Here is a 25,941-nt window from a genome sequence, read left to right as displayed (position 1 = left end):
ACCACCGATGTCCGCTTACCTGCGATATGTGCCTTGCATCTTCGGTCATGTAATTTCAGAGGAGCACCTCGAGCTGCCGACTTGATGGCTCAGCCACGCGAGATCGTGCCAGCCAGGAACCCTATGTGCACGACCCTCGCGATGCGGTTCAATCTCAACACCAGGACGGGCGAATACGAGACGTACGACTTCCGTCGTTGGACCGGTTCCGGGAGTTGCTGGGTATCACAACGGAGCCCCGCCGATATCGGTTGTACGGCGAGGAGCGGTAGGGCTGCTGCCGGTTGGCCATGCCGTTCATATCTTGGATGTATCATTATTCTATCGTGTCCGATTTCACAGAACGCGAGATCAGCCTCCTCACTGTGGCAAGCAGCTAGGCTCGCCGGCCATGGTCTAGTCGCTGCGCTCTGTGGAGGCTACATGCGTCTTGCACCCCGCTTGGGCTCGGGGTGCGACGCGAGCTTGCAAGCGGACTGGTCCTATCCGCTGTTGTTATTGAAACCACGGCAAGTCCACAGGAGAAAGATCTCGAGCATGTAAGATTCTGTGACATGTACAGTACAACGATTCTTAAGCCATCTGAAGCGTGGCGCCCTGAGTTACGTCATGTAGCGTAGTCAGCTCTGTAAACTGTAAACCGTGTGGTACTCTGGCAGGACGGTCACCTTCGATATCGCGCAATCCCTATAGTGAACCTCACAGAATCTCCGGGTTGGCTGTGTACGTGTAGGACTGGAATCGCCCGCTAATGAAAAGACTGATCTAACTGCTTTTGTTCGTGGGATATCTCACGGGTAATCAGCTTGTGCTTGGCGAGTTGAAGTGGTGGCAGTTGCGCTGCGCATTTCGCTTTACAGCTTCTTTTGCTCTGCCACGTTCTTATTCTGCACAGCTCTCATCTTTCTCTTCTCTTGATCCCCGCGGGCTGTTGCTTTTACCATCTTTTCTCTTTTTATATACTCCATAATTGCGGCTGTCCTAGCCGCGCTAATACGCCCCCATCCGCACAGACGACTTTGATCAACCACCATGTCCACCCCGAACGACGAGATCGACACCTCCGAGCCTCCCGTCTCTGTGCCCGACACGGGCGATGCGGGCGACAGTGGCAAGCTCAAGATGATTGTCTCACTCGTCAAGAAGTGCTTTGGAGTGAAGGATATCGCGTCAATGTACGTACTCAACGTCACAGACTTTGCCGACAACCCTACCATCTCCGATGCGAAGATATTCGTCACGATTCGTAGACGGAGACTATCATGGTACCATGCGCTGCGTCCATGGTCGAGAGAGTCACCACCCTTTCTTGCTCGCGTTCATAGCAACCGCCTGCGAGCAATTATGCTGACTTGATCACTTAGGCGACTGTCCCTTCCTGCATCGCTCCTCGAACCTATTCCGAATCTCGAGTATTGGCATTATCTAGACAGGCCGGACCTGTTTGCTGCGTACGTGTACACACACTCAGGCGGGGAGCCCAAGGCTGACCCAGACAATCATCATCCGCCGCTGCGCCCTCTCTGCGACGCTTCCTGATCGCTTGGCGAACCGCGCACGTTCCTCATCTTGTTCGATCATCCGACATATTCTGCAACAGTATCAATGACTCGGACGACGCGTTTGAACGCATGATTGCCGTCCTTCGATTCGCATTCTCCAAGGACCTCAAGTTCATTGTATGTGTTTCGTCTTTGACGTATCACTGGGGCTCACCATGGTTTCAGCATGGCAAAGTCTGCAAACCATACAACTCTGTCATCGGGGAACACTTCCGCGCACACTGGGACGTCTTACCAGTGTCGTACCCAGAGGGTAGCCGGCTACAGATGCCAGTGCAACGCCTCTACCTCGCACCCGCAGCGGCCGAAAGCGTGTACTCGACAGCCGACTCAAGTAGTGTGAAGAGTGGTACCAGCGGAACCAGCGGACTCAGTCGGAAAACCGGCAGCCCAAGGAGCGCGAATGGACGCTTGTCGAACTCCACGGTATCAGGTGTCGGCACGCCAACGAACAGTACGCCTGCGACATCCGCCATCGAGGAGCAGATCGAAGCTGAGCTCGAGCAGCTCACGCTCGACCCGAACGCGCCGCAGAAGATCCTGTCCGCGTCGGAGCGCGAGAGGCTGAAGGGCCTTCCCGGCAACGTGTCGACCTCGTCTGTGCAGCTCATCGAGGAGGACTCGCCCGTGACGTCTCCGATGATCACAGACGGCGAACCACGGCGATTACGCACATTGTATCTGACGGAGCAGATCTCACATCACCCGCCTGTGTCCGCTTACCATGCTGTGTGCCCTACTCGGCGGGTGAGCATGTGCGGCATCGACCAGATCAGCGCTAAGGTCAGCGGGACAACCGTGCGCGTCGCTCCGGGCACACACAACAAGGGTATCTTCCTGCGAGTTGAGGACCGCATCAGCGAAGACGGGAAGCCGGAGCGTTACCACATGTCGCACCCGCCTGCGCACGTGAACGGCATTCTGCGCGGGAGCTTTTACATCACCGTCAGCGAGAGCACATACGTGACGTGCACGGACGGCCCCGGCTGGATCGTGCCGGGCGGGAAGGACAAGGGCAAGCGTGTCGGTCTGCGCTCCATCATCGATTACAGGGAGGAGAGCTGGATCGGCAAGGCCAACTTCGCACTCGACGCCGTCGTGCACACGTACGACCTCGACAACCTTGAGGAGGCGCAGGCCTGGACGAAGGTTAAGCATGTGTCCAAGGAGCGCATCGTGGCGACGTTCGTCGGCAGCTGGCGGCATCTGATCAGGTACAAACTCAACTCGGCATTCTTCCCCGCCAAGTCGGGATCGACGCTCAGCCTACCTGCGGATGAATGGGTGCCACTTATCGACCTGTCGATGTTGTATCCGATCCCGAAGCTTGTACGTGATCTTGACAAGCAGGAGGAGAAGGAGAGCCGGCGGATGTGGCAGAACGTCACCGACCGGCTGCTGCGGAAGGAGTATAGCGAGGCGAACAAGTTCAAGCAGGCCATTGAACAACGGCAGCGGGAGGAGGAAGCAGGAAGGAAGCAGCGGGGTGAGAAGTGAGTATATGTTCGCGTCTTTTGCTACGTGTTGCTGACTTGGGATAGGTATGTGCCGAAATATTTCATCTGGGATGTTGAGTCCGGGATGCCCGCCCTCACGGAGGCAGGCGAGAAGGCGCTAGCAGAGGAGATGACGGAGCAGGCTATTCACTCGCTAGAGTAATGCCCCTAGTCTCCTGGCATTCTGCGCTTGCTACCTGACCCGGCGATGTTGGTAATGTGTAATGTAGCTGACCTTAGATCGGAGGATGTAGACGAGGCAGAGGAAGGAACTTTGGAATCATCTAATACACAAGAATGTCATCTAGTTCGCACTGCACGCAGTAATGGTAATATAACGACACCGGACAGTTTGGAATGAATCGGTAGCCAATATATAGTCCTCACGTTAGTCACACTCATCTCAGCACGAGCGAGTCGAGAAGTACATGATCGGTCGCCTCTATGATACATCCTACAGTGCCTCAAGCTATGTCGTGGCTATAACGCTTTGCTACAAAATAACGCTTGCTTTGCAACGTCATAGCACTGAGGCGCAAGCGTTGCCCGTGCTATATCGATACAGGCCGAAAGGCTTGCAGTGTAGAAAACTGGGAAGATCAATAGTGGCCTCCAAATCTCTGGATGATCTGAGCTATAACGCCTGCGTTGTGCTTCAGCCCATCCGGAGGTATAGAGCTCATCCATTCGTAGATCCCACGCGTTACGGCACCCCTTGCGCTGTCATGAGCGTAAGCGACCTCCATGTCTCGGATTTCGTCATATCTATCGGCGCATTGGGGATTAGCAAGCATGAATATAGGCCCACCACGTCTTACCTGGCCGTGAAGGACGAAAAGAGTTCCACCAGGATATTCTGCTCAGAAATCTTAGATTCTATATCCCTTCGTGCCCTGTCTTTCAGGTCTTTCAAGCCCAGCTGACATAAAGCATCAGACAAGCTGGGAAAGGATAAACAAATGGAATGCCTACTTCGTCAGCAAGTCTGTACATTGACTTTGGAGAGCAAAGCGGGGGGGAGGGCGTGAAGTTCTCGCGTCTCGCTACATCCGACGAGTTGGGCTTCGTCCGCACTTCGCTCTTCAATGGTGCAAATGCGATGTCTCCTGTGTAGAGATAGAAAATGAAGGCTTTCCACCTGGCGGAAAGACAGTGATCAGGGGAAGATTTACCATGGACTGTGAGTAGGCAACTACTACGCACGTAGGATATGCGAAGTCACGCATCAAGCGAATGCGGCCGACATTTCCTGTAACGATATCATGTTTATCGTCTGTATCGCCAGAATCATCATCGGTGCCTTTCTACGATGGCAAGAGTATAACAGCACGGCGTCAGTAGTGCGAGGAAAAATCAGCAAGCAACAATAACGTCCCACCTTCTTGTCCTCAGCAGGGGGGCTAGTGGTGGACGAGAGCGAAAACGATATCGTACTTGTCAGTCCAGAGCCTGCGGATCCATCAGACTCTTGCTCGTCGTCTTCGATATCACTGTCCGACTCGTGACCACATCCGCTGGCTTCAACAGGAAACTCATCCGGGAATGGCCCGTTCAGAGGAGCAATGATACAATCCCCGCCATAACCCTGCAGCAATACTGATAACAATCAGAGACAGCCGACGCAAGTCAGGCATTGGGAAGCAGCTCACGAGGTTCAAAATACTCCGGCGCTCTCGCCCGTAACAGGTAGCTGTTGGCGTAAATCGGCTGAGGGGCGTAGACCTCACTGGAGCTTTTTCTGCGAGTGTATGCATAGAACTTAGTGTCGATGAAATCGCCGCTAGTCAACGACAGCTTGCAGGACAATTTGAGCAGCGATTCTGGATCCCGATTGACATCAGCGGGGATGGGCACAGGCTCCGGAACGTCGTGAAGCTGGGCCTTCCCGGAGAGGGCCTTGGTCTTGGACTTCGACATTACTAACGGTGTGAAGGGGAAGAGAGGGTACAAGTCCTACGATGGCGACGCGCCGTAGACCCTGTTAAATCTGTCCCTTATCATACCTCGAGCTTTACTGAGGCGGTCGAGATTGCGTCTGAACATGCGGTTTGCGCGTGGAACTATCCTCTCGCAAATGAGAATGATAGAGCTGTTGCTCTATGCACTTTATCGATGCACGTGGCCCAGATGACAATGCGGCGAGTAGCAAGGGTCGTCGAGTCGCCTGTCAGACGCAACTCTAATTAGGTCTCACGCAGACTTGCCTGGGAAGAAGTCAGCATGGTGGCTGCAGTGGTAATACCAGATTGCACCTGGTGAGTTTGTGTAATTTAGCAAATGGCTACTTGTAGTTGCACGTCGAAGAGGCCTGAAGAATCTAAGAGCTGACTATAACGCTTTGCAGTAGGATAATTATCTTCATGTTGTACCAATGAACGTAGTAGAAGAAAGAACCAGAGACGACGGGTCTCCGGCAGGATGTCCCACCATCATTTCTTGCACATCCTCACCCTCGCCTTCGTTGTCTTCTCCAATCGCAGGGTCTTGCTGTCCTAGGCGCGCCTTCTCCAGGAGCTTGGACGAGGAGGAAGGGGATGCTTTGACGAGCTTGAATCGCTTCTTCACCCTCAAGGTGCGCTTCTTGATCTTCTCCTTGCACCGCTCGCATATCGTACCAATGTCCGCAGCAGATAGCGTACGATTGCAAAGCTTATTGCCGCACTGAGGTAGAATTTGGGTCAGGATTCAGCAAACTCACGGGCTGCGACAGAACTCACAGGCCGGGTAAGCTGAGACTCGTTCGACTGTGGAGGAGATTCGCTAGCGCGCGGTAGAACGACAGCCGAAGCGGCCGCATTTACGGGTGCCGGTGTAACAGGCAATACGGGCTGGATGTTCGGTGTAGAGGTAGGCATAGCTTGGCTCTGGATGATTCCATTACCAGATTGGACTTGCACATCAGCCTGAGCCGAGCTCTGCCCAGCCTGTACCCTCTCTTCCTCCCGGCGTTTCAGGTACGCTTCCACAGCCGCCATATCAGCTTTCCTCCGTTTACGCTTCTCCGGTGGCTTGTCCACGAAAATCACCTCGGTTTGCTTGTGCTTCTCACTCACCGACATCGTGATCATCGTCGCTGGCGGTGGATGCACGAGCAATCCAGCAGTGGCTGGGTCGGAGATGGTGCCTTCGGCGGATCTGGATGTGTCCACGAGCCGGACAGGGAACATAGAATACATAATGGATGGGTCTGCCGGTGGTGACGGGCGCCACGGAGACGACGCCGGTGTTGGAGCAGGTGCACTTGCCGCGTTGTTACCGGAGGTGGCAACCGCTGAGGGAACACTCGGCTGGTTTGTGCTCGTTGTTGGATCAATGCTGATAGATTCATTCGCATCAGGTGCCTGTGGATGTGGCGGTAGAGGTTGAATCCCCGGTGCTAAAGGAGGCGGAGGTGGGAGGTAAGGATACGGGTGAGGGTAATAACCGTACGGCGGAGGATATGGCAGTGGGTAACCTGCATAGCCTGCGTAGGGTGGCTGAAACATCGGCGATGGCGCAAAACCGTCGCGGGGGAAGGCGGGCGGAAGGTGCTGCGGAGGGGGTGGCGCCGCAAAAGGATAAGGTGCGCCTGGTGGCGGGTACGGTACACCATACCCGGGCGGAGGCATGTAACAAGGTACACCATATGGCGCAGGAGGTAGTGGTTGTTGCGCCGGAGTTCCTGCAGCCGTCAGAGAATGCAACGTAGGGGAACTCGCGGTTGTTGTCAGTGTAACCGAAGCCGACGCTTGGGGTTGGATCACCTCAGTCACGGCTGCCGTAGCTGTTGTGGCGCTGGGTAGCTTGTTAGTATCTTTCTTAGTCTTCTTCTTTGACGTAACAGGTGTTGGTTCTACTTGTGCTGGAGTAAGTACGAGAGATAAGCCGTGTGTTTGTTCGACTGCTCTTTCCTGTTGGACAGGTTCGGAAGGTTCAGAGATATTGCCCTCTTGGTCGGCCATGACGAAGGAAATTTCAGCATTGGCGCACAGGGCAGACTGCACATGAGTGTTTCATAAGATGCAAGTGTAAAAAATCAGAAATGAACCGACCTCGGTCGCGCCTGTGTTTTCACTGAGTAGCACCGGATTTATGAAAACGAGACTGGAGCCGTCACCATCCTCATCATTGGGCTCAGGTGACACGCTGCGGGAAGAATGCTCTCCATCTCCGTTCATATCATTCGTGCTCCTCGTTGCCTGCTTCTCCTTCGACTGCTTCTCCTTCCGCTCCCTTGGCGGCATCCGCGGGGGCAAGGGGTCAACCATCATGCCACTCTCGCGGAGTGCTCTAATTTTTCGAACCGTCCGCTCGTGCGCACGGCAATCGTCGCACATCTTCCACGGAGTAGAGGGAGAGAGCAGGTTGTGGCAGCCTTTGATGGTACAGACATGATTCGTACGGCGAACTCCACGAGCAGCAGGTGGCACTCCGAAAATGATGACCTAACATACAGTCAGATCAAGACTACATACAGCACCAGATCGCGCACCTGAGGTTCGACTATCTTGACATTCGCATTCGAAACAGAAGCGTGTTGCTGCTCTTCCATTCCGAGCACGTCACCCGTAGACCCCCCAGGACCCTGTTCGCTACCGGAACCTTCCGAGAGAGTGTTCGTTTCTGGAGGTTCGTACGGCTGTGTGGCCTGGTACACCATTTGTGAACTGGATGCGGCAGAGCCAGCAAGAGTCGCAAACCATCCCTCGAGTGCTAGTGCTTTCGCATCCTTGTCACGAACGCGCTTCAGCTTGCTGTGGTGTCGATTTTGAATGCGATGTCGTTCGCAGCGGAGGTACTCGTACCCGACAGGCAGAATCTCGCGACAGTGAGATACAGTACACATTCGCGGGATACTAGTGTTGACTGCGCGTTCTGCCATGTTATCTTCAGGCCAAGCTAATGTATTGACGGCAGGTAAAGGCTGGGAAGAGCTCATGATAAGCATATATACCAGCTCGAGATGATGTATCGGCTCACAGGTAGGCCCTGCTCTGCTCGGACTCTGTTCTGCTCCTCGCGCTGTCGCTCCATCTCCGCAATAGCCTTGGCCTTCTCCTCTTTCCACTTCTTGCGCTTCGTGTTACCGTAGGTCTTGTACTTGCTCCGGCAGGTCTCGCACATCTTGAATAGGGAATTCCCGTCCATTACAGTCTTGCAGCCCTTAATGGAACAGAAACGCGGGGGAAGCGACCCATCGGGCTGGATAGCAGCGACCTCAGATATACTTTGCACAGAGATTTCGCCTTTATGCTGTTGCGGTGTGTGCGCTCTGGACTGCTGAAATGGAGGGCACACAATATTGCCGGACGCATCAGGACATCCGGTGTCAGGAGGAACGCTGGTGCTAGGGTGCAGGGCAGGTACCTGAGGCTGAGTAGGTGATCTGGGCCGTGAAGTCGTAGGAACAGGCAGGGTTAATGCCCCCGCAAGCTCGGAGGAAGAACTAGCGACTGATTGAAACAATCGCGGGTCGAGGGTCGGGTCCCAAGATGTGCTCCCGGAGTAGACAAAAGATTGGGATGCTTGCTCGGGAGAAGTAGGCTAATGGCATGTTTACGACAAAATGATAGCTCAGAGAATGAAAACATACCTCCGGCTCTGGTGATGCGTTTACAGGATCACGGTCGTCTCCAGGAACCCAGCCATTCTGTAGACCCAGTGCTGCTTTCTCCATCTTACGCTTCGCCCGCTTCGTGCTAGCATATATTCGGTGTCGTCCCCTACACACGTCGCACATTTTGTTTCCATAATTGAGCGGCAAGACCGACGTGCAGCCCCTCACGGAGCAGTAGCGCGTCGGGCCGTTCCTTTGATCACTGTCCTCATGCTCATGTGTACGCTGGCTGCTACCGCTCGCGACGGGCGGAGAGAAGATGGGACTTGCACGTTCCTGTTGGAAGGAGGAATCGCGGTAATACGAGCCCATCCCCGCGTCCGCGTCCTAGTCTCGGTCCAGTCGTCGCTGGCAAGATAGGAAGGTGGAGGTGATGGAGAGAGATGCTCAGCGGAGCTGTAATTCTGACCTCCAACCGGTTTCGGCAGCATACTGCCGGGCAGAACTGACTACCACAAAATATTCGGATGTACCGCTCTTGGGCCTATTGAACTCTCATTCGACCTATTAACTAGCTATGGAACCCTTCGAATCGCCAAGTAACTGCAAGAATGCTGTAAAAGACCTTCTTAAGACGGCGAATTGGCAGGCGGCGCTCAAGTCCAGACCGGCTAGTCTACCGGCGCCCCCAGGCAAGACAGCTGAGGCATAATATATAATATCTCGTACTGTCTCTCGCTGGATCAAGGGTTCGTGCAAAGTGCACGCCAGGGATGCGGCAGCAACTTCCCATGTAGTGCATCCCCGACTGAATTCTCCAAAGTATATCCAAAATTCCGAGATTATATTACACTTCCAGGTCTAAATACATACGGGTATTAGTGGCACTGGTACCCCGAACCAACAAACATGTAAGTAAAGCAGAAGAGATGTGAGAAGTAAACAAACACGACGGAGCGTAGGGACCTAACAGCATGCCTGCTTCCCTTCGTCCTGTAGCTGTTTCAAAGACCTGAAGGCAGCGTTGATCCCTTCCCGCACTTCGTCGCGTTCTTCCTCTTGCACCCGCGAGATAAGCGCAGACATCTTGTCAGGATGCCATCGCAAAAGTGAGGAGCGTATGCGCTCCCTGTGCGACCCTGTGGCTCCTCGAACTTTGAGGGTAGACAATATGAATTCGGACACTGCTTCGTGCGTGAGGTCGCTGGACGAATTTGGAGGGATGCTAGAGGGCCAAGGTATGTCTCCCCATGTGACAGGGCCTCTTGACGCGTTGAGGGCCTTCCAACGCAGCTCATATGCGTTCCATTGATCCATAATTCTCTTCTCCTCGTCCTGCAGGCGAATCTCCTCCTGCATCCATACAGTGCGAACCTTATCCCTGCGACCACGCGCATCGCGCAAGATACCACCTGAGCGAACCCAAGCGAGCTCTGAGAGGTATGCTTCGTGACGTTCTTGCTGCTGGCGTTGCTTGCGTTTTTCTTCGAGCTGGGCGTGTCGCTGCCGCTCCTTGGACTTGGCATGTTTGTCTTCGTCATTCTGACGCGTATTTCCTACGGAGGGGGCCTGAGATGGCTGATCCATGTTCTCCGCAGAGGACGAGGATAAAGGCAAACGCGTTCGCTCCGCCTGCGGAGGAAAGGCAAAATAGCCAGGTAGGTAGCTCACTACAACAAGCATGGTTAATGCGCGTCACAACCAGTGGCAAAATTTAAACAGACTTTTGGACGTGGGTGTAGGTTGAGATAACTGGTTTGTACGCGGACGGCGAGAATAAGTGTGGGTGAAGCTCGGAGGTTCGAACAGCGTGGTTTCATGCTTAACCCTAACCCTCGCACGCCTTACGTCAGCATACTAGCGCTTAGGTATGGTCGGTCCGCCCTCTCCTTGACACAGGCATTGATGGTTTAGGATGTCTACTCGACATCGCATGTACCTCTTCCACCTAGAATAATGGACCGCTTCTCCGCATTACCAGTAGATCTGCTGCCCAATATTCTACAGGAAATCATTCCCCCAAACCATTTGGCGAGTGTCTGCTTGGTAAATAGCACATTTCATGCGTTTGGCGTACAATTTCTGTACCGCCGAATCTTCATATACTCCTGGCATAAGGAGGCGAAAGTCAAGGTGATATTCCATGTCTTCATACTATTCCGGGAACTGAATATTTGCATAGGTTCGTCAACTGCTCCGCACACTCGCCAACTGTCCCCACTTGGCGAAGCATGTCGTTCAGCTCAGTACGCACTAGTAAATTGGGTCGAAATGGATTCAGCTCATGGAGTTGTCTTTGTTCCTAGCTCTGCGAGACTTCCCACGAGCGATGATCGCCTCGACGGAGCGGGAGCAACTCATGACACTCTCGCTTCAAGCAATTCGCAGCTGCGTCAATCTACGCTCTTGCACATTGACGAGAGACGGGTCCCTCTCAAACGATATTATTTTGACCCTGCAGCAAGCCCAACATCTAGCTGAGCTAGAGATCAATGGACACAACTTCTTCTACTTCAAACCAGGACTCTTGCCCGATTTCAAACACCTCCGCAAGATCTCCTTGATCATGCCTAGTCCTGAGGTGTTGAATATTCTCTCAATATGGGTGCAAAATACTGCGCCGACTCTGCAGCATCTAACGCTACTCTGTCAGGTGAATACGTCATCCAGTGCATCTCCGCCTGTGCTGACGCATATTCAACTAGTCTTCGAACGCTGTTACAGACGAGTTACTCGAGACGCTGTCAGAATACATGGTCAATCTCGAGTATTTGTACCTCGTTGGTTGTCCGAAGGTCACACATGTTGGAGTGTGGGCCATTATTTCGAAGTCTGAAGTCGGCTTGAGAGGGCTTGGCCTAGAAGACGTTTCTCCATCCTTCGTCAGTCGGCTTCCTTGCGCTCTCTTGCGCTCTCTTTCCTCATTCCACCAATCCACAGGACATCCACCGCCTTAGCGAACTCTGCGCCGTTTCTCAGTCCTTGCGACGCCTGAAGTCTATCACCCTGACCGTTGAAAGCCGCTCGTCTACTTCACAGAGCCCATGGACTTGGGGAGTCACCAGCTTGCTCGCTGCCTCGCCTCTCGAATTCTTCCACGTGTCTTCTCTTGGCGGGGACCTCAAAGCGGCGGGACTTGACGATCGGTTCTGCCACAACATTGTCGCAGCACACGGCGAGCGCTTGCGCAGGTTCTCTGTGCACCGCCTGCGCATGAGCCTCGACGCTGTGAGGGACATATGCGCGAGATGCCCGAAGCTCGAGCAGTTGTTCGTAGTACTGGATCGTACGGATCTTGTAAGTTCATTCACATCGCGTCACTCACCGAGACCATTCATAATATATCTTAGAACGAATTAGGGCTCTGTTTATCGGTAGCAAAGTCGCTGCGCGCGGTCCATGTCAACCGTCCGATAGGACCCGAGTCCGACTCTGAGAGTATACCTGTTGTTCCCAGAGAGCTAGTTCTGTCGATTCTCAGACAGAGTGGCCTCCCGGCTTTGAAGCAAATTGGTTTCAACACGAGGGTTAATCAGGTCTGTTGACGTGTTTTCGTTCAGCGACTGTTACTAACATTCTTCATAGGTGGAAAGATTGCCCAGAGTTAACGAGAACGGGGAGGTCGAGATGGAGTTGCAACTAGGACCATACGAAAGCCCAGAAATTCCGGAGCAGTTCCTGGTGGTTCGCACCAGCTAACGAGGAGCGATTGCACTAGCTTCGCTCTTGCGTGCGCGCCACGGATCACCGTCGGTCCGTTTTACAGTATGGTAAAGAGAAATAAGAGATATATATCCCGGCGAGAAACAACACCAACGAGAAGAGTAGCTGGCCATGCAGTAAATGGCAATATGCACGAGATGTAACGAGTATAATAGTCACTACAAAACTCTTACGTCTCTGCCTCTACCTCGGGGTTTTCCTCCTCAGCAGCAGGCTCCACATGTGATTCTTCATGAGTAGGTGGCTCGCTCACGGCAACCTCAACGTACGAAGCGTGTTCTTCCACAATCTCGCGTTTGTCCTCTTCCTGAGTTTCAGCTGTTGGCTCTTCGGCTGGCTCGGTAGCAATGTCGGCCTCCGGTTCTTCGGGAGCAGCAGGCTCAGTGGGCTGCTCTGCTTCTGCAGGGGATTCGGGCTCGCCGCCTTCAGTGACGTCGACTTCCTCCTGAGTGCTCTCAACCGAAAGCTCTACCTCGTGCCCTTCGTCCTCCTCAGCTACTGCCTTCTCTTCCCCTGCTGGTACCTCAGCGGGTGCTAGCTGAAGAGACTCCGACTGTGCCTCTTCGGTTGCAGACACCGAAGCCTCCGCGACATCAGTGGCCGAAACCTCATGTGCTTCCGGCTGTTCTGATGTCGCCTCCTGAGGCGCCTCTACCGGCACCTCCTCTGCTGCGGCCAGTGGCTCCTCGGTGGACAATATACGCTCCTGCGCTACGGCGCTGTCTAGTTCCACCTCCGAGAATCCCCGACTCTTGGCGAGCTCTTCCGCAACATTGACAGACTCGCTGTAGACCATTGTGTCTGTACGGCTACGTCCTTTGCGCGGGCTCGCATTGCGCGCGTCGTCCGTTATGCCGGGCGAGCTAATGCCTCTATCCTTGCCGGTGAGGATGCCAGACGGTTGCAACAGCCATCCGCGCTCCTGGCTAGGGATGCGGCGCGCTGTATTCATGTAGTCCTCGCGACTGATGTCGGACGCGTCTGACGGTTCTTCTTCTTCAGGGCTGTTGTCTTCGCCGTCACCGTCCTCCTCTTCGTCTCGCGAGCTCGTGTGAATGCTCATGCGGGGAGGTATCACGAGGAAATCGGTCGATACCAGTGCGAACTTTGAGGTAAGAGCAAGAAAGCGCGCATATAGCGAGGATTCGGCCTCTGCTTGCTCGAATGCTTCGCGGTGGTGGTAGTAAGCATGCGCGAAGATGCGCCCCAGTCGACGCGCGAGGGAAGAGAAGTGGCGTGTTGATGCTGGGGGTATGGATAAACTGCACCAATGAGAGTAAGGACACCTATGACTACAGAGACATCCGACTATACGAACCGAGATGGAAAAGCGCGTGGCGAGTTGAGCAATGCCGTGGCGCTATCGAGTGTATGCAATATGTAGTCAATGGCGCAACATTGCTACGGAGCGCAGTTAGAGGCTGCTGGGGAGCATGAGCGTGTAACGAACCTCCATGGCACCTTCATTCCCGTGAGCAACACAAAGGTACAGCCATTCGCCGGCTTTCATCTCGGGACATGTCTGACGAGTACACTCTTGCTGCAAAGTGGTAATCAGGGGATGGGACAAGTCCTGTGCAAGTCGTCTACATCCCCAAGAACGCGTTAATGGCCAAGTAAGACGCGCAAGACGCCAACACGCACCGAAGCTGCTCGTATATCCAGCACGACTCATCTACTGTAACCTCACTCTTTCCCTCCTTGTCGGCTGGGCTTTCGGAGCCGTCGCTCGAGTCTCGGTCGTGCGAACTACTCTTTCCCGGGAGCGATACGATTGTGTCGACGTCGTGTACATTGAGGCGGATCAACAGCGAGATGTACTCTTGCAGCTGGAATGCGCTGTCAAGCGATGTTAGAGGCGGCAGCTCATGCACCGGATAGAACGAAGAGATGCGTGAGCCTTTCACAGGTCGTTGTATCGTTACCATAGCTGGTCGTTTTGGAGGTAGTGGCAGGTCAGGTTGTCGGTTCGCCGTGTCTGCTCGGCGTCCTCGAAGACAAGTAATCGGGGTCCACCAGGCACTCTGGCACCACATCTAACCTCGGGGTCTCCCTGAGTCTGAATTCTGAACTGGACCCATGACTTCGAAAGCTTGGCTGGACATTTACATCGGCGACTGCGACGCATATGCCAGAGAGAAGGCTGCTTATGATGCCACAAACCTTTTGCTGCAAAAGAGCTGTACTATGTATGGCTTTCCATCCACTCTCGAAGAGCTCTCGGAGGAACAGCAGGACATACTGAAGGAACTTGATGTGCATTGAACCTATCTGTACGCTTTGGACGACATCAACTTCTTACGTCGATTTCTCTAGAGCTCCTTGGAGATGCATTTTGCTCCTCCTCGTCCGCTTTGCGCCGGTAGACTAGTGTTCAAGCTGGACGATGCTCATGGGCTCGCGAAGACGCGGGCTAACTTCCTGGCACTTTGTACGGGGGAGAATGGCATGTGCAAAAATGCTCCGAACAAAAAACTGCATTACGTCGGCTGCCCAATGCACAGGGTTATCAAAGGATTTGTCGTTCAAGGTGGAGACATCACAAGGGGAGATGGATCTGGTGGCGAGGTACATCCTCCCGGTTTACTCTTACTGCGGTACTGACTACTGACTTGTCTACAGTCGATATATGGCGGTAAATTCAACGACGATAAAGACGGCTTGAGGCGTAAGGTACAGCGAGGATCTCTCGCCATGGCCAACTCGGGGAAGAACACCAATTCGTCCCAGTTCTTTGTTGTCCTCACCGATGACAACGCCAAGCTGAACAAAATGAATGGAAAGTATGTCGTATTCGGCGACGTAGAGTCTGGATGGGAAGTTTTGGATACACTAGACCAAGTGGCTGGGGGAGCAGACGGAAAGAGTACAAAGCCAGTATGGATCGGTGATTGTGGCGTATGTTAAGTGCGTACGACTCGCGCCGCTCCCAACCCTCCCTGATGACCCTGCTATCGATTTTATCTACTTCAAAACGCGTATCTCTTAACAAACTCGGGTTGTTCCCTTACTCCATGTGCACTCAGCCTGATAAGCCATTCGTGGGACTCTGAGAGTTCGCCGTTCTCCTGTGATCTTCCGTCGGCTTTTAAGTGTACTGCCTTGTCCTCAGCTCCTAGGCTGACGTTCTTGCTTTGTCCTGCTGTGCCGCTTATTCACTTATCGATATGCTTCGCATCGGTGTCGACGTCGGAGGTATGTAACTATGCCGCCGTCCTAAGACTGTTAGACATTGATTTACCTCCCTACTGCAGGCACAAACACAGATGGTGTCCTGATAGACATTACTCGGGTGTCAGAGCCTAACCGTGGCGTGTTGGCTCACTTCAAAGCACCCACGACGCTCAATGTTTCCGACGGCATCGAGGCTGCCATCCACGAACTCTTGAAGGCAGCAAACGTATCGCCCTCGGCTGTGTCCTGTGTTAGCATAGGTACAACAGCTTTCATCAATGCTGTTCTGGAGCAGGACGCCCGTAGGCTATCAAAAGTTGCCGTCATACGCATTTGTGGCCCGTACACGAGACAGTGTCCACCATTCATTGATTTCCCTCCGCAACTCAGGCGAATAATGGACGGGCATGTTGGCTATGTAGATGGTGGTTTGGAGAGTAAGTCTATGCGTCATGACTAGGCGTAAGGCTCACCGACGTCTAGTCGATGGACGTGAAATTGTTCCTATGCAGGAAAGCCAGATCGTTGAACAGTGCCAAATTATCAAGTCCAAAGGCCTCAATAATGTCAGCGACGCTTTCGCGTCTTCTACCGCCGATCGTCTAAATGTGTTGTGATTCAGGTCGTTATGTCTGGTGTCTTCTCCCCCTTGGATAACGAAGGCGTTCAAGAAGATGCTGCCGCGAAGATTGTGCGTCGTGAGGTCGGTCTTGGTGTCAATGTCGTTTGCTCTAGAGAAGGTACGTTCTCCACTTTACCCAGCTGCTGGAGAGACCTGAACCTGCAGACAGTCGGCCAAGTCGGTCTATTGGAGCGGGAGAACGCATCCATTCTCAACGCCTCTATTCTCACCTTTGCCCAGAGGACTATTCGTCACTTCAAGAAAGCTATTCGAGCCCTCAACCTCAATTGCCCGCTCTTCCTGACGCAGAACGATGGCACGCTGACATCTGCAACTCAGGCCTCCAGGCTACCTATCCGGACCTTTGCATCTGGTCCCACGAATTCGATGCGCGGTGCGGCATTCCTTGCACGCATGGACGGTTCTTCGGAGTTCACTTCACACCAAGGGAAATCCACCATAGTAGTCGACATCGGCGGCACCACGACAGATGCTGGCGTTCTACTTCCTTCCGGATTTCCACGGCAAGCAGCCGCTTTCATTGAGATTGGTGGAGTTCGCACAAACTTCTCGATGGCTGACGTGCAGTCTATCGGACTTGGCGGAGGCTCTCGGGTCAAGATTCACCAGACTGAGACAGGCGATGCCGTTACGGTCGGTCCTGACTCTGTCGGACATAACCTGACACGAGACGCAAAAGTGTTTGGCGGCGACGTCCTCACCGCGACTGACGTCGTAGTTGCTGACGGTACGGTGGAAATAGGCGAGAATGTACGAGTCGCAGATATCTCTTCGGACGTTATACAGAAGTCCAGGGACGCCATCAAGCGGCTCCTCGAACGTATTGTTGATAAGTACGTTTCTTTGCTGTCCTCCTAGTAGCTTGTGCGCTAATAGATTTGGACAGAATGAAAACTTCTCCAGAAGATGCAACGCTGCTCTTAGTCGGCGGTGGAAGTATCATCGCTCCTGACACATTGAATGGTGTCTCGCAGATTATTCGCCCACCGTTCTTCGACGTTGCAAATGCCGCCGGTGCAGCAATGGCCAAAGGTTAGCTTGGCCTCAGAATTTGGACCTCGGCTCACGTTGCTATGTTAGTCGCGGGAGAGATAGATACTATAGAGATTTTGCAGGACCGGAACATTGACGACGTCATAGAAGCCATCAAAGCTCAAGCAATAGACAAGGCAATCCGTTATGGCGCAAAGCCTGGTAAGTCTCTGCATAATCGTTGTTGATATAATTAGGTATGAAGCATCCTTAGAAACAATTAAGATCATCGAAGTCACCAATTTACCTGTTCAAGTCAGTGATAAGAAGTTGCATGGCTAATTTGCTGAAGCTTGGCCATAGTACGTCACGAACCAAGCAACAAGGATAATGGTCAAGGCCGCCGGAGAATTATCCTCGCAAGTCTCGCGAGGCGCCGTGAATGAAGACGACACAAACTATGCAGACTTCGAGGACATCAAAGAGCTTGACAAACAGGTGTTGCGTCTGGAAGATGAAGGGGTGATACGATCAGTGAATATTGAGGCCTATATCCCACATATCACCAATGGCCGCGAATGGCTGTTGAGCGAACTGGATCTCGGTACGACATCACTTGTCATGCGAAGCCGGGCATAAGCTCAAGCATGCCCTGCAGAGTGGATAGCCGAAGGATGCGGTGTGCTTGGTACGGGAGGCGGCGGGTCTCCTTACCCACCTTTCCTTGTGGCCCGTCAAATGCTGCGGGAAGGAAAAGTTATTAAGGCCGGTACCCGCTGCATACAGTATGCCACGCACAAAGTGACTAAATTTGTACCTTTAGGTCGTTGACCCTGGTGACGTCCAAGAAGATGCCATCTTTATGCGATGCATGTTCATGGTACGTACAATAGACACAACTAGGTGTGATAGCACTCTTAAACTTTCCATAGGGTTCGCCCAGCGTCTCAGTACGTTCTCAATGTGGCCGGATTTCAGATATACCGATGCTTCGAGCTGTAGATAGAAAGACTCCAGGGCGGAACCGAAATTCTCGCGTCGGCTCGGGCTCTAATGAAGTACTTGGGGATGGCTGACTTCGAAGGTGCCATCTCGGACGAGATCGGTGGTGGTAACGGTATACAGCCTATGATTGTGGCCGCAGAGATGGGCAAGTCGGTGTTAGATGCTGACCTCATGGGTAGAGCATATCCAAACGTGAGTTCTCTACCAATTACACCTCAATAAAACTCGCATACTGTATTTCAGATGTATCAAAGGTGAGCAGAAATAGCCTAATGTTACGCACGCATGTTTGTCAGCTTCGATGTAGCCTACCAGGAGCCTACAACATTGAGGGTGGTCTCTGGCCCTGCGCTATTTCTGACGGTATCGGTAACACTGTGGTACGCGGGTCCTTCTCAAGGTGTCACTCTGCGCAGCTCATTCTTTGTCAGATTCTACCATCAGCAAGCAACCCGCATGCCGTCGAGACGATTCTTCGCACAGTCACCACTGAGATGGGGTCAAGGAGTGGCGTTAGCATGGCGCCATTGACAAGAAAGACGTGCCAGGAGTACGGTGTGTCTCGCGTCAATACCTCAAGATTTTAGTTTGAGATCGCCAATTCTTGCTTCGCCAGGGGTTATCACAAGCGTCTCCCAAGCTTGGCGGATTGGACGCGCCATCGCTCTGTGCAGAAAGCGGAACGAGATTAGCCATATACCGAAGGCCGTACTTGAACTTCAAAATGGGGCCTGTCTCTTCGTAGGGAAGATCATAAACGTTAACCGAGTGCGTCATCCAACTCTGTTCATACTAAATGGACTCAAGGGCTTTCAATTGTAAGGAAGTACGGAAGGGATTTACGTGGGGCTCTGTCACTATCGTGCCTCTTCAAGCGGACGAAGAGGAGGATACCGGAGTTGTAGACAGAAGCACCCGCTCCTGGGGCCCTGAAGACCGTATGCGGATCCCGTTCCAGAACGAGAATCTCTATGTCATCCGAGAGTGTCCAGGGCGTCCGGATGAGGTACGACCCTCCCTTCGCACCGATTTTTTTGATGCAGATAATTCCTCAGATAGTCGTCACGGTCCCAGATCTAATAACCATACTCGACTCGCAGTCAGGATCCTCTATCGGCACTCAAGAGTACCGGTAGGTTGTTCGTCACCCGAGTCTTAGATTCAGCATTCATGCTTGAATAGTTACGGTCTACGTGTCACTGTTCTCGCGCTGGCAGGCAATCCCAAGTGGACAAAGACCCCAGAAGGCTTGGCTTGCGGAGGTCCTAGTGCGTTCGGGTATGCATTGTTCCTCATGCCGCCTGTGTGTAGAATTGATATTCGTGGAAACCAGACTGAAAGACGTCCAATTTACGCCGATAGCGGAGTATCGCGAACCTTTCAGCGTCATCGAAGAGTTCTCGAACCAGCAGCCTGCCACCTGATGCGCTCTTCTCTCAGTCGCGACAAGGTCATAAAGGAGAAAATGAAGGGAAAACAAGCTCATGACCAACGTAGTGGTATTACAACACAAAGCGCACATGCTGGGTCTAAATGATTATATGTCCATCTTATCGTCCCGCTCGTAGCCCGGATTCTTCTGCAAGATGACGAAGTTCTCCAAGACATTTGAGAACGGAATGTATTCCTCCGTTGCGAGCTCTGCGCGTTCTGTCGTACCGAGACGCACTGGTGTCGAATGCGTCTGGAAGCCGGAGATTGTTCTTGGCTTGCCGGCCTGGCCAACGACGTCCACGGCCTTGGCGACATTAGTGAGCCTCACGATACGAGAAAATTACTAATGACACTTACCTGGCCTACACGGACAGTGACAGGGAAGTTTTCGAGCTGGTCGTTGAGCGTGATGAGGAATCTGGGGTACATCGCAGGTGTTAAGAAGTACAGCATCCAGTGGTACTTGTCCAGGATAACTACGGAACTGTCAGAAACATGGTTTCCATAGAGTAAGCACAACTTACATCCCCGGGCGTCCGTAAACGCCAGTAGAACGGACAACAAGCTTGCGATAGCGGTCCTGCTCATGATCTGGCGGTCGTGGAAGAAAGGGTTGATTGTAATCGTGCCTTTGCCCATGTTCACCAGTCCCTGCGCTATCCGCACCATAAACAGGCAGTCTGGCTCTTTGTAGTAGTAGCCAGCCAGTTGTCGGAGCATCTGTGCCAGCCGTGCGTTGTTTGTACCGGCACCGACGAGGCCCATGGCAAAGATGGCGTTGAGTGCGACGGCAAGGTCGTTGTCGTGGCTATATTTCGAAAGGATATCAAGGATAGGGAGTTGAGGGTTTGAGGCGCTAACGAGACCCAATGCTAGTGGAATGGCTTTACGGATGACAGGGCCGCCATATGCCATCTACACGGATCGAGATTGTTAGTACAGTATTGCCGACAACTCGGTCTGAAATTCACCAGGTGATTGAACTGCCTCAATGTCATCTCCGCGCCGATCTCCTCGCCCATGGCGACGAGTGAGATACCGATGACAGCAAGAGCCTGGAAGGTGTCGTCTTTCTGCGGCTTCTCCTCTTTCTCCTCATCTTCCTTCTTCTCGTCCTTGTCTTCGTCTTTCTTGGAGGCATTATAGTGCTCGTCACAGAGATGTAGGAACTGCTGGACCTTCAGCACGTTGCCCGTGCCGGCATACGCACACATGTCGACAAGAACCTGCGCTTGGCTAGAGATGCCTTCGTGCTCAATGGCCTGAAGAGCGCTGATGATAGCGTCGGTGGCATCTTGATGACCTGCGTATGCATTTATTCAGTCAAGTGAAACGAATATCGGAAGCTCGGAAAGAGCACGAACCGACGTAGAGCAATGCCAGACCGAGGGCCATATATCGAGCCCACCTCTCGTCGAGCTGCTTAGTATCCCTCTCCATAAGCGTTTGCAGGATTGTACTGCTGATGTCGCCGTCACCGCTGCCAACGTAGATGAAGCCCAATGAGAGCGCAGCTAAGCTGGCAATCTCCATCGAAACACCGTCCTCGCCGACCAGAGGCAGCAACAATGCCTGCAAGTCTTCCCTTGCGGAGCCGGCGTACGCGAGTCCGAGACCTACAATGGCACTGATCTTGAGGGGAACGGATTTGTTGTCGACGTACTCAGCCAACAGCGCCATCGCGGCATCAGCTTCAGTGCGGACGCCAGTGTTCAGGATACCTGTGGCGAGGAGGGCACCAGCCTGAAAAAAAAACGTTCATAAGAGGCTAGAGTGCTTATAACGAGGTAGACAGACCTTGATGTGCTCCTCAGAGGAGTACGTATACTTATCGACGTGGCTAAGGCCGACATCGGTATCCCACAGCAAGCTCAGACCAAGACTTGCCGCAGCACTCATCATACCTATGACAAAGATGAGCGGTGTGAGCTTTCAATTGCATATCAGCAGACTGACCGTGGTCTTTGTTCTTGTATATCCAGCTGCTGCCTTCCTCGGCCTCCACCATGAGTTTGTCGTTTCCGAAGCCAGCGTTGACGAAAGCATTAACAAACGTGCTCGCGAGGTTCGCTCTCGCAGAGTCGACATTAGCCGTTGTCGTCTCTGGAAACGCAGTTAGAAGGGTATACCCTTGACCCACACGTCAACACGTACTGGTATTCTCTAAATGTGACTTGTAGACGTCTTCCAAGCTCTTGGGTTCGAGGACACCGAGTTCTTTGCCAAAATCCTTGAAGTATTGACTGAGCCTAGTGCTGCTCAGACAATCCAAGAGATCCTCCGGAATCTCCTCACTCTCGTCTGGGAAGACCCACTCCTTGGGTATCTGCGCACGCGCGAGCAAGAATGCGAGTTGGCGCTGCATAAGCGGGTTCGCAGGCGCGTGGAAGTCCTGTTTAATCAGTTCGCGGTCATTCAGGCGAATCGCGATGGTGAGGGCTTCGGGGAACCTCGAGAACTTGACGTAGATTGCATGAGCCGTGCGGAGGAACACCGTGTCGTCGGGCTGCGGCAGTAGCGATACGCAAGCAAGCATATACTGACATACGCGTCCGAAGGTGTTTTCATCGACCAGTTGAGTGATCTGGTCCACGATTTCGAGCTCTTCGAGCAGGTCGACCGCGTCTGGCTCTGCGTTATGGCGCAGCAAGAACGTCGCGCACTCCAGCGCCAGAGCGCGCAATTCCTCAATCGTGCCAATGGGCTCGACCTTGGGCTTCTTCTCTTCCTGCTTCTTCTCCTCGGGCTTTGGCTCACCCTCTACTGCTTGGGGCTGCTCTGGGAGCTCTTCCTCTTCTTCTCCGAGCTCGCGCACGCGATATTCTTCTCCGAGCTCCGCTGCAAGGTGGCGCACGTATTCGTGTCCCCAGAGGCCAGGTTCGGAGATGTGCTTCGAGTCTGGGAGAAGAGCGGCAGACAGCAGGCGGTATCGCAGCGTGCCGCGCGGCTGGGTATCGGAGTACGTCATGGCAAGGACAGAGAGAATGTCTGCAAACAATGCCTGTGACGGGGTGAGCGCATGATTGCCTGGAGGCATAGTACGTCCTACCTTGTTCTCCGATGGAGGCCAGGTCTCGTACAGTGTTTGCAGCGCAGGGTAATGTGAGTGGAGGAACTTGAGAGGTTTGGGAACAGAGGTCATGGACGATGTCGAGGTTCTAATGAGGGTGCGTAAGGTCTCGAGAGCCGGACGGTAGAGGTCGGTGTCCGGCTCCTGGTAAGGTACTCATGAGTTCGCGGAGGCTCTTGGGATGTAGACGAGTACACGTACCTTTAACCGCTCTACGAGCATCTCCAGCTCGTTCTTGAGCTCCTGGTCTTCTTGCGACTACTCTGAGTCAACAACTGCTACATGTAACGCCGGAAGAGGACTCTACGCACCAGGTCCTCGCCATCCTTCTCCTTCTCGTCGGGCTTCGGCTTTCCGTCCTTCTCTGCCTTGTCTTCAGGCTTGTCTTCAGGCTTCTTGGGGTCCTTTGCAGGGACTTGAATGGCGATTGTGTTGTCGGCGTCCATGGCGGAAAGCAAACAGAAGGTAGCGTAAGCGTAAGTGAAATGCAGCGCGAGTAGCTCGCGCGACGCGTACACACTGGATACTCCAAGGTTAGGGTTTATCCACGTGGGAATGGCGCTAATCGAATGAGCGTGCTCTGCCTCGGGTCGCGTCGGTAGACTCGATACCTCATAAGCAGATACTCTTTGCGTATTCTCGCCACCAATCTGATATATACGCCACACGTATTTTTGTAGTACGGGGAGCACGTGCTTACTCTCTTTTCCTTGATGATACTGTGTTACATGAACATGCAACTTCAGTATTCCAATGCTCGTCTCGAGCCACCCATTGATCTCAAGCTTGTCTCCGACCCAAACATGATAACACACGCAACACGAACACCAGCCTACAACCGTCATCTTCTTCGCCTCGAGCATTATGACGGACGTTTTAGCTCTCTCACTTTTCGCCGCGACTCCTGAGCAAGTCATCGAGTCCCGTAAGCGCACGCATATGGAATGGGCTCGCGGACTGAGCATGGAGGAGTACCTCAAACGTGACGAAATCATGGACTTCCAGGAGCATGCTGCGAATGGCAAGCTTATGACGTGGTACGCATCCTCATCAGCTCACTTGTGGGAGTACCGCGTTGACAGAAGACAGGGTCCTGGCTTCCAGGAGTGACCCTACCACCCTGGACTTCAAGTGTAGCTGCGAGACGTACGCCTTCCTTCCGCTCGCAACGTTCCTATGGATCTTGATCGGCCGCACAGGTACCGTCGTCCTGTGATACTAGCCACGCCGACCTCCTCGATCACAACCGAAGCCCTTGGCTATGAGATTGCCTCTGTCTACACGCCACCGCGAAACAGAGGCAAGGGCTATGCCACACACATGATGCGCCTCCTGCATTGGGTCTTGGCTCCTCGTTCGTTTTTGCCTGAGTTCCCATCCCAATGGGGTACAATGCCTGAATCACCCTTGCAGGACGCTCTCTTCAGCGTCTTGTACAGCGACGTCGGCAGAGAGTTCTATTTCAGAGCTGGCCCCAGGCCAGGCCAGCCTGGTTGGTCGGTTTGCGGCGTGCTAAGCACGCACTGGGACGTTCCTCCGCAATCTGACGCGTCCGTAGACCGGAACCAGTGGAGGTGGCTCAGCCGCTCTGACTGTATCGACATTTGGGAGCAAGACGCGGAATTGATGAAGTCCGACGCAGCAGCGCTTGCGCAGAAGCAACACAAGACCGTGTTCACCTTCCTGCCGGACAATGGCATTGGACAGTTCAGCATGCACAGGCTCATAACCATTGACACGTGGCTTAGGCATGTGTACCCGCCAGAGCCTTGGGGCGTGCAGCTAGTGTCTAGTAGGGGCCTCACGTTCGCGACATGGACGTTTGAACCGGAGACAAGAGTTATGGTGCTGACCCGTTTGCGCTCCACTGCAGAAGACTTCCCCGCGCTTCTGGAAGCGCTGCAGTTCAAAGCGCAGGAGATCGGCTTGGACACAATTGAGACCTGGAACATCCCGGAGGACCTAAAGGGGGTCGGTGACCAATTAGGAGCAAGGACACTTGAGAGAAGCGAACACTTGTCTGCGGCTAAATGGTACGGGTCGGAGCCAGAGGAGCAAGTCGAGTGGGTTTTCAACGAGAAGTAGGTGACTGCACCGATCTTGAGTAGGTGTATGCTGACCACACTCTGCGGACTAGGTTTTGCTGGTGTTAGAATTGTCTATATATTATTGTAGTCTGTTGTACAGCTTGATACAGGCAGCATAATCCACGAGAGTTTAGCATTAAGAACGATGTGTCGCCTTTGAGAAAGTACCAGCTAGTCCATTTCCACGTCCTCGTCCTGTGTCGGGTAATCTTCCACGTCGCTATAGCTGAAGACTTCATCCATGTTGAGACCTTCAAGCAACTCGCGCTCGACCGCTAACCGCGCGAGTTCTTCATCATCGAGCTCTTCTTCGTCGGGGAGCACGTTGGTACGTACTTCCTCTACTGAGATGCAAAATGGTAAGTATAGGCGTGGTGTTTAGGCGGAGAAACATACCATGGGTGTTGTTCACCCACTCGTCGATGTTTTCCATGTCAGGATCGAACGAATCTCCAACATCATACGCGTATGACACGCGATACGAGTGCTTTTCCTTGCTCTTGAGATTCGCCACTATCCGTTGGAAGAACTGGAGTATGTCTTCTGTTAGCAGTCTGCAGACTCCGGACCAGGACGTCAGAACGTACGGGGTCGTCCAGAACAGTACCGTCGTCCTCTTCGTCGTCCATGAGGTCGTCTATACCGTCACTGCTGAGATTCAGGCCCCTCCTCTTCTCGTTTATCCTGCGTTCTCTGTCCTGGTTCGCTCGCTCTATGCACCGTGCCTTGAAACGCTCCCGAAGCATTGTCGTCCGCGTCGGCTCTTGGCTGGGTCCTGCTTGCGCGTTTGGAGACAGAGCAAATGGTATAGTGCCTGTCGTGACGCGTCGTGATGCACGCCTGCGGTTCTGGGTAGGAGAGTCGATGTCACCGCGTGCCTTGTATTGCGAGCGACGACGTTCGGACGCGTGAATGGACGGCGACTGTGTCGGTGACGAGCCACATCCGTCAGATGATGCAAGTGGCGACGAGTTCGTCGGTATGTGCGCAAAGGCGTGGTCGTGGCTGTGGTGCGATGACGGGGTCGAAGGCGACGAAAGTATTGTCGAAGCCATTAGTAGTGATGGAAATATGTAAGGGTGGCCAAAAGTCGCTCAAGTGCTATCTTTGTCTGCTTCAGAGCAAATATAGGGCTGTGTGACACGACAATAGCTACACAGTCGGCGCGTTTGAAGCGACCGCAGGATGGCCCAAGAATGTCCTGGGGCTCAGAGCTGAGAGAACAAGAGCCGTTTACTC

The 25,941-nt window shown here is 53.4% G+C and overlaps 12 protein-coding genes across 12 annotated transcripts; 6 read left to right on the top strand and 6 right to left on the bottom strand.

The window, feature by feature from the left end:
* Nucleotides 1–1,021: 1,021 nt before the first annotated feature.
* On the top strand, nucleotides 1,022–3,450 carry PHACADRAFT_254378 (uncharacterized protein; the record flags this gene model as incomplete). Its single annotated transcript, XM_007394728.1, has 5 exons — nucleotides 1,022–1,175; nucleotides 1,365–1,451; nucleotides 1,601–1,679; nucleotides 1,728–3,055; nucleotides 3,104–3,450. Coding segments are annotated over exons 1-5 (1,750 nt in total), but the record flags the coding sequence as incomplete, so codon positions are not given.
* Nucleotides 3,451–3,657: 207 nt separating this feature from the next.
* PHACADRAFT_160515 (uncharacterized protein) lies at nucleotides 3,658–4,975 on the bottom strand (the record flags this gene model as incomplete). The annotated part of the gene is made up of 6 exons (XM_007394727.1): nucleotides 3,658–3,823; nucleotides 3,877–3,977; nucleotides 4,031–4,196; nucleotides 4,262–4,362; nucleotides 4,437–4,654; nucleotides 4,708–4,975. 6 exons carry the CDS (start codon nucleotides 4,973–4,975, stop codon nucleotides 3,658–3,660), a joined length of 1,020 nt encoding a protein of 339 aa, XP_007394789.1.
* A 441-nt stretch (nucleotides 4,976–5,416) lies between these two features.
* PHACADRAFT_194534 (uncharacterized protein) lies at nucleotides 5,417–8,714 on the bottom strand (the record flags this gene model as incomplete). Its single annotated transcript, XM_007394726.1, has 6 exons — nucleotides 5,417–5,719; nucleotides 5,776–7,035; nucleotides 7,090–7,482; nucleotides 7,530–7,961; nucleotides 8,018–8,581; nucleotides 8,631–8,714. 6 exons carry the CDS (start codon nucleotides 8,712–8,714, stop codon nucleotides 5,417–5,419), a joined length of 3,036 nt encoding a protein of 1,011 aa, XP_007394788.1.
* Nucleotides 8,715–9,414: 700 nt separating this feature from the next.
* Nucleotides 9,415–10,260, bottom strand: PHACADRAFT_254376 (uncharacterized protein). Its single transcript, XM_007394725.1, has one exon. The coding sequence runs from the start codon at nucleotides 10,179–10,181 to the stop codon at nucleotides 9,561–9,563; it is 621 nt and encodes a 206-aa protein (XP_007394787.1). The 5' UTR covers nucleotides 10,182–10,260; the 3' UTR covers nucleotides 9,415–9,560.
* Nucleotides 10,261–10,482: 222 nt separating this feature from the next.
* PHACADRAFT_208126 (uncharacterized protein) lies at nucleotides 10,483–13,926 on the top strand. The gene is made up of 7 exons (XM_007394724.1): nucleotides 10,483–10,727; nucleotides 10,777–10,840; nucleotides 10,901–11,247; nucleotides 11,300–11,476; nucleotides 11,535–11,891; nucleotides 11,945–12,130; nucleotides 12,180–13,926. Exons 1-7 carry the CDS (start codon nucleotides 10,551–10,553, stop codon nucleotides 12,291–12,293), a joined length of 1,422 nt encoding a protein of 473 aa, XP_007394786.1. The 5' UTR covers nucleotides 10,483–10,550; the 3' UTR covers nucleotides 12,294–13,926.
* Nucleotides 13,927–14,396: 470 nt separating this feature from the next.
* PHACADRAFT_160509 (uncharacterized protein) lies at nucleotides 14,397–14,582 on the top strand (the record flags this gene model as incomplete). Its single annotated transcript, XM_007394723.1, has 1 exon — nucleotides 14,397–14,582. The coding sequence occupies one exon, from the start codon at nucleotides 14,397–14,399 to the stop codon at nucleotides 14,580–14,582; it is 186 nt and encodes a 61-aa protein (XP_007394785.1).
* A 63-nt stretch (nucleotides 14,583–14,645) lies between these two features.
* On the top strand, nucleotides 14,646–15,224 carry PHACADRAFT_91861 (uncharacterized protein; the record flags this gene model as incomplete). The annotated part of the gene is made up of 2 exons (XM_007394722.1): nucleotides 14,646–14,885; nucleotides 14,940–15,224. 2 exons carry the CDS (start codon nucleotides 14,646–14,648, stop codon nucleotides 15,222–15,224), a joined length of 525 nt encoding a protein of 174 aa, XP_007394784.1.
* A 328-nt stretch (nucleotides 15,225–15,552) lies between these two features.
* PHACADRAFT_254370 (uncharacterized protein) lies at nucleotides 15,553–15,945 on the bottom strand. The gene has a single exon (XM_007394721.1). It carries the CDS (start codon nucleotides 15,858–15,860, stop codon nucleotides 15,639–15,641), a length of 222 nt encoding a protein of 73 aa, XP_007394783.1. The 5' UTR covers nucleotides 15,861–15,945; the 3' UTR covers nucleotides 15,553–15,638.
* A 505-nt stretch (nucleotides 15,946–16,450) lies between these two features.
* On the top strand, nucleotides 16,451–17,404 carry PHACADRAFT_254369 (uncharacterized protein). Its single transcript, XM_007394720.1, has 4 exons — nucleotides 16,451–16,968; nucleotides 17,021–17,166; nucleotides 17,215–17,328; nucleotides 17,381–17,404. Exons 1-2 carry the CDS (start codon nucleotides 16,501–16,503, stop codon nucleotides 17,084–17,086), a joined length of 534 nt encoding a protein of 177 aa, XP_007394782.1. The 5' UTR covers nucleotides 16,451–16,500; the 3' UTR covers nucleotides 17,087–17,166; nucleotides 17,215–17,328; nucleotides 17,381–17,404.
* On the bottom strand, nucleotides 17,359–23,105 carry PHACADRAFT_172655 (uncharacterized protein). The gene is made up of 21 exons (XM_007394719.1): nucleotides 22,927–23,105; nucleotides 22,817–22,873; nucleotides 22,595–22,759; nucleotides 21,700–22,546; nucleotides 21,502–21,648; nucleotides 21,343–21,449; nucleotides 20,910–21,288; nucleotides 20,517–20,848; nucleotides 20,070–20,460; nucleotides 19,903–20,021; nucleotides 19,445–19,849; nucleotides 19,294–19,389; nucleotides 19,167–19,243; nucleotides 18,935–19,117; nucleotides 18,728–18,879; nucleotides 18,543–18,666; nucleotides 18,109–18,491; nucleotides 18,039–18,056; nucleotides 17,931–17,986; nucleotides 17,765–17,872; nucleotides 17,359–17,710 (listed from the first exon to the last, which is right to left on the bottom strand). Exons 1-11 carry the CDS (start codon nucleotides 23,059–23,061, stop codon nucleotides 19,649–19,651), a joined length of 2,880 nt encoding a protein of 959 aa, XP_007394781.1. The 5' UTR covers nucleotides 23,062–23,105; the 3' UTR covers nucleotides 17,359–17,710; nucleotides 17,765–17,872; nucleotides 17,931–17,986; nucleotides 18,039–18,056; nucleotides 18,109–18,491; nucleotides 18,543–18,666; nucleotides 18,728–18,879; nucleotides 18,935–19,117; nucleotides 19,167–19,243; nucleotides 19,294–19,389; nucleotides 19,445–19,648.
* Nucleotides 23,106–23,479: 374 nt separating this feature from the next.
* On the top strand, nucleotides 23,480–24,700 carry PHACADRAFT_91589 (uncharacterized protein; the record flags this gene model as incomplete). Its single annotated transcript, XM_007394718.1, has 3 exons — nucleotides 23,480–23,652; nucleotides 23,705–23,785; nucleotides 23,815–24,700. 3 exons carry the CDS (start codon nucleotides 23,480–23,482, stop codon nucleotides 24,698–24,700), a joined length of 1,140 nt encoding a protein of 379 aa, XP_007394780.1.
* A 173-nt stretch (nucleotides 24,701–24,873) lies between these two features.
* PHACADRAFT_160503 (uncharacterized protein) lies at nucleotides 24,874–25,757 on the bottom strand (the record flags this gene model as incomplete). The annotated part of the gene is made up of 3 exons (XM_007394717.1): nucleotides 24,874–25,043; nucleotides 25,099–25,263; nucleotides 25,286–25,757. The coding sequence occupies 3 exons, from the start codon at nucleotides 25,755–25,757 to the stop codon at nucleotides 24,874–24,876; spliced, it is 807 nt and encodes a 268-aa protein (XP_007394779.1).
* Nucleotides 25,758–25,941: the final 184 nt, after the last annotated feature.

Source organism: Phanerochaete carnosa (genome assembly GCF_000300595.1).
Source record: "Phanerochaete carnosa HHB-10118-sp unplaced genomic scaffold PHACAscaffold_4, whole genome shotgun sequence".
NCBI lineage: Eukaryota > Fungi > Basidiomycota > Agaricomycetes > Polyporales > Phanerochaetaceae > Phanerochaete > Phanerochaete carnosa.
Note: the sequence above shows the minus strand (reverse complement) of the source record. Positions and strands in the feature narration are given on the sequence as shown.

Bases quoted from the DNA above. Each gene is read 5' to 3' on its own strand.
- PHACADRAFT_208126 (XM_007394724.1), top strand. From the start codon at position 10,551: ATGGACCGCTTCTCCGCATTACCAGTAGATCTGCTGCCCAATATTCTA. The intron at 10,841-10,900 runs GTACGCACTAGT...CTTTGTTCCTAG, and splicing joins GAAGCATGTCGTTCAGCTCA to CTCTGCGAGACTTCCCACGA. The intron at 11,477-11,534 runs GTCAGTCGGCTT...ACCAATCCACAG, and splicing joins AAGACGTTTCTCCATCCTTC to GACATCCACCGCCTTAGCGA.
- PHACADRAFT_254370 (XM_007394721.1), bottom strand. From the start codon at position 15,860: ATGAATGGTGGACACTGTCTCGTGTACGGGCCACAAATGCGTATGACG.
- PHACADRAFT_254376 (XM_007394725.1), bottom strand. From the start codon at position 10,181: ATGGATCAGCCATCTCAGGCCCCCTCCGTAGGAAATACGCGTCAGAAT.
- PHACADRAFT_172655 (XM_007394719.1), bottom strand. From the start codon at position 23,061: ATGGACGCCGACAACACAATCGCCATTCAAGTCCCTGCAAAGGACCCC. The intron at 21,649-21,699 runs GTACGTGTTGAC...CTGCGTTTCCAG, and splicing joins GTCACATTTAGAGAATACCA to AGACGACAACGGCTAATGTC. The intron at 21,450-21,501 runs GTCAGTCTGCTG...TCTTTGTCATAG, and splicing joins ATACAAGAACAAAGACCACG to GTATGATGAGTGCTGCGGCA.
- PHACADRAFT_254369 (XM_007394720.1), top strand. From the start codon at position 16,501: ATGCGCGGTGCGGCATTCCTTGCACGCATGGACGGTTCTTCGGAGTTC. The intron at 16,969-17,020 runs TACGTTTCTTTG...AGATTTGGACAG, and splicing joins TCGAACGTATTGTTGATAAG to AATGAAAACTTCTCCAGAAG.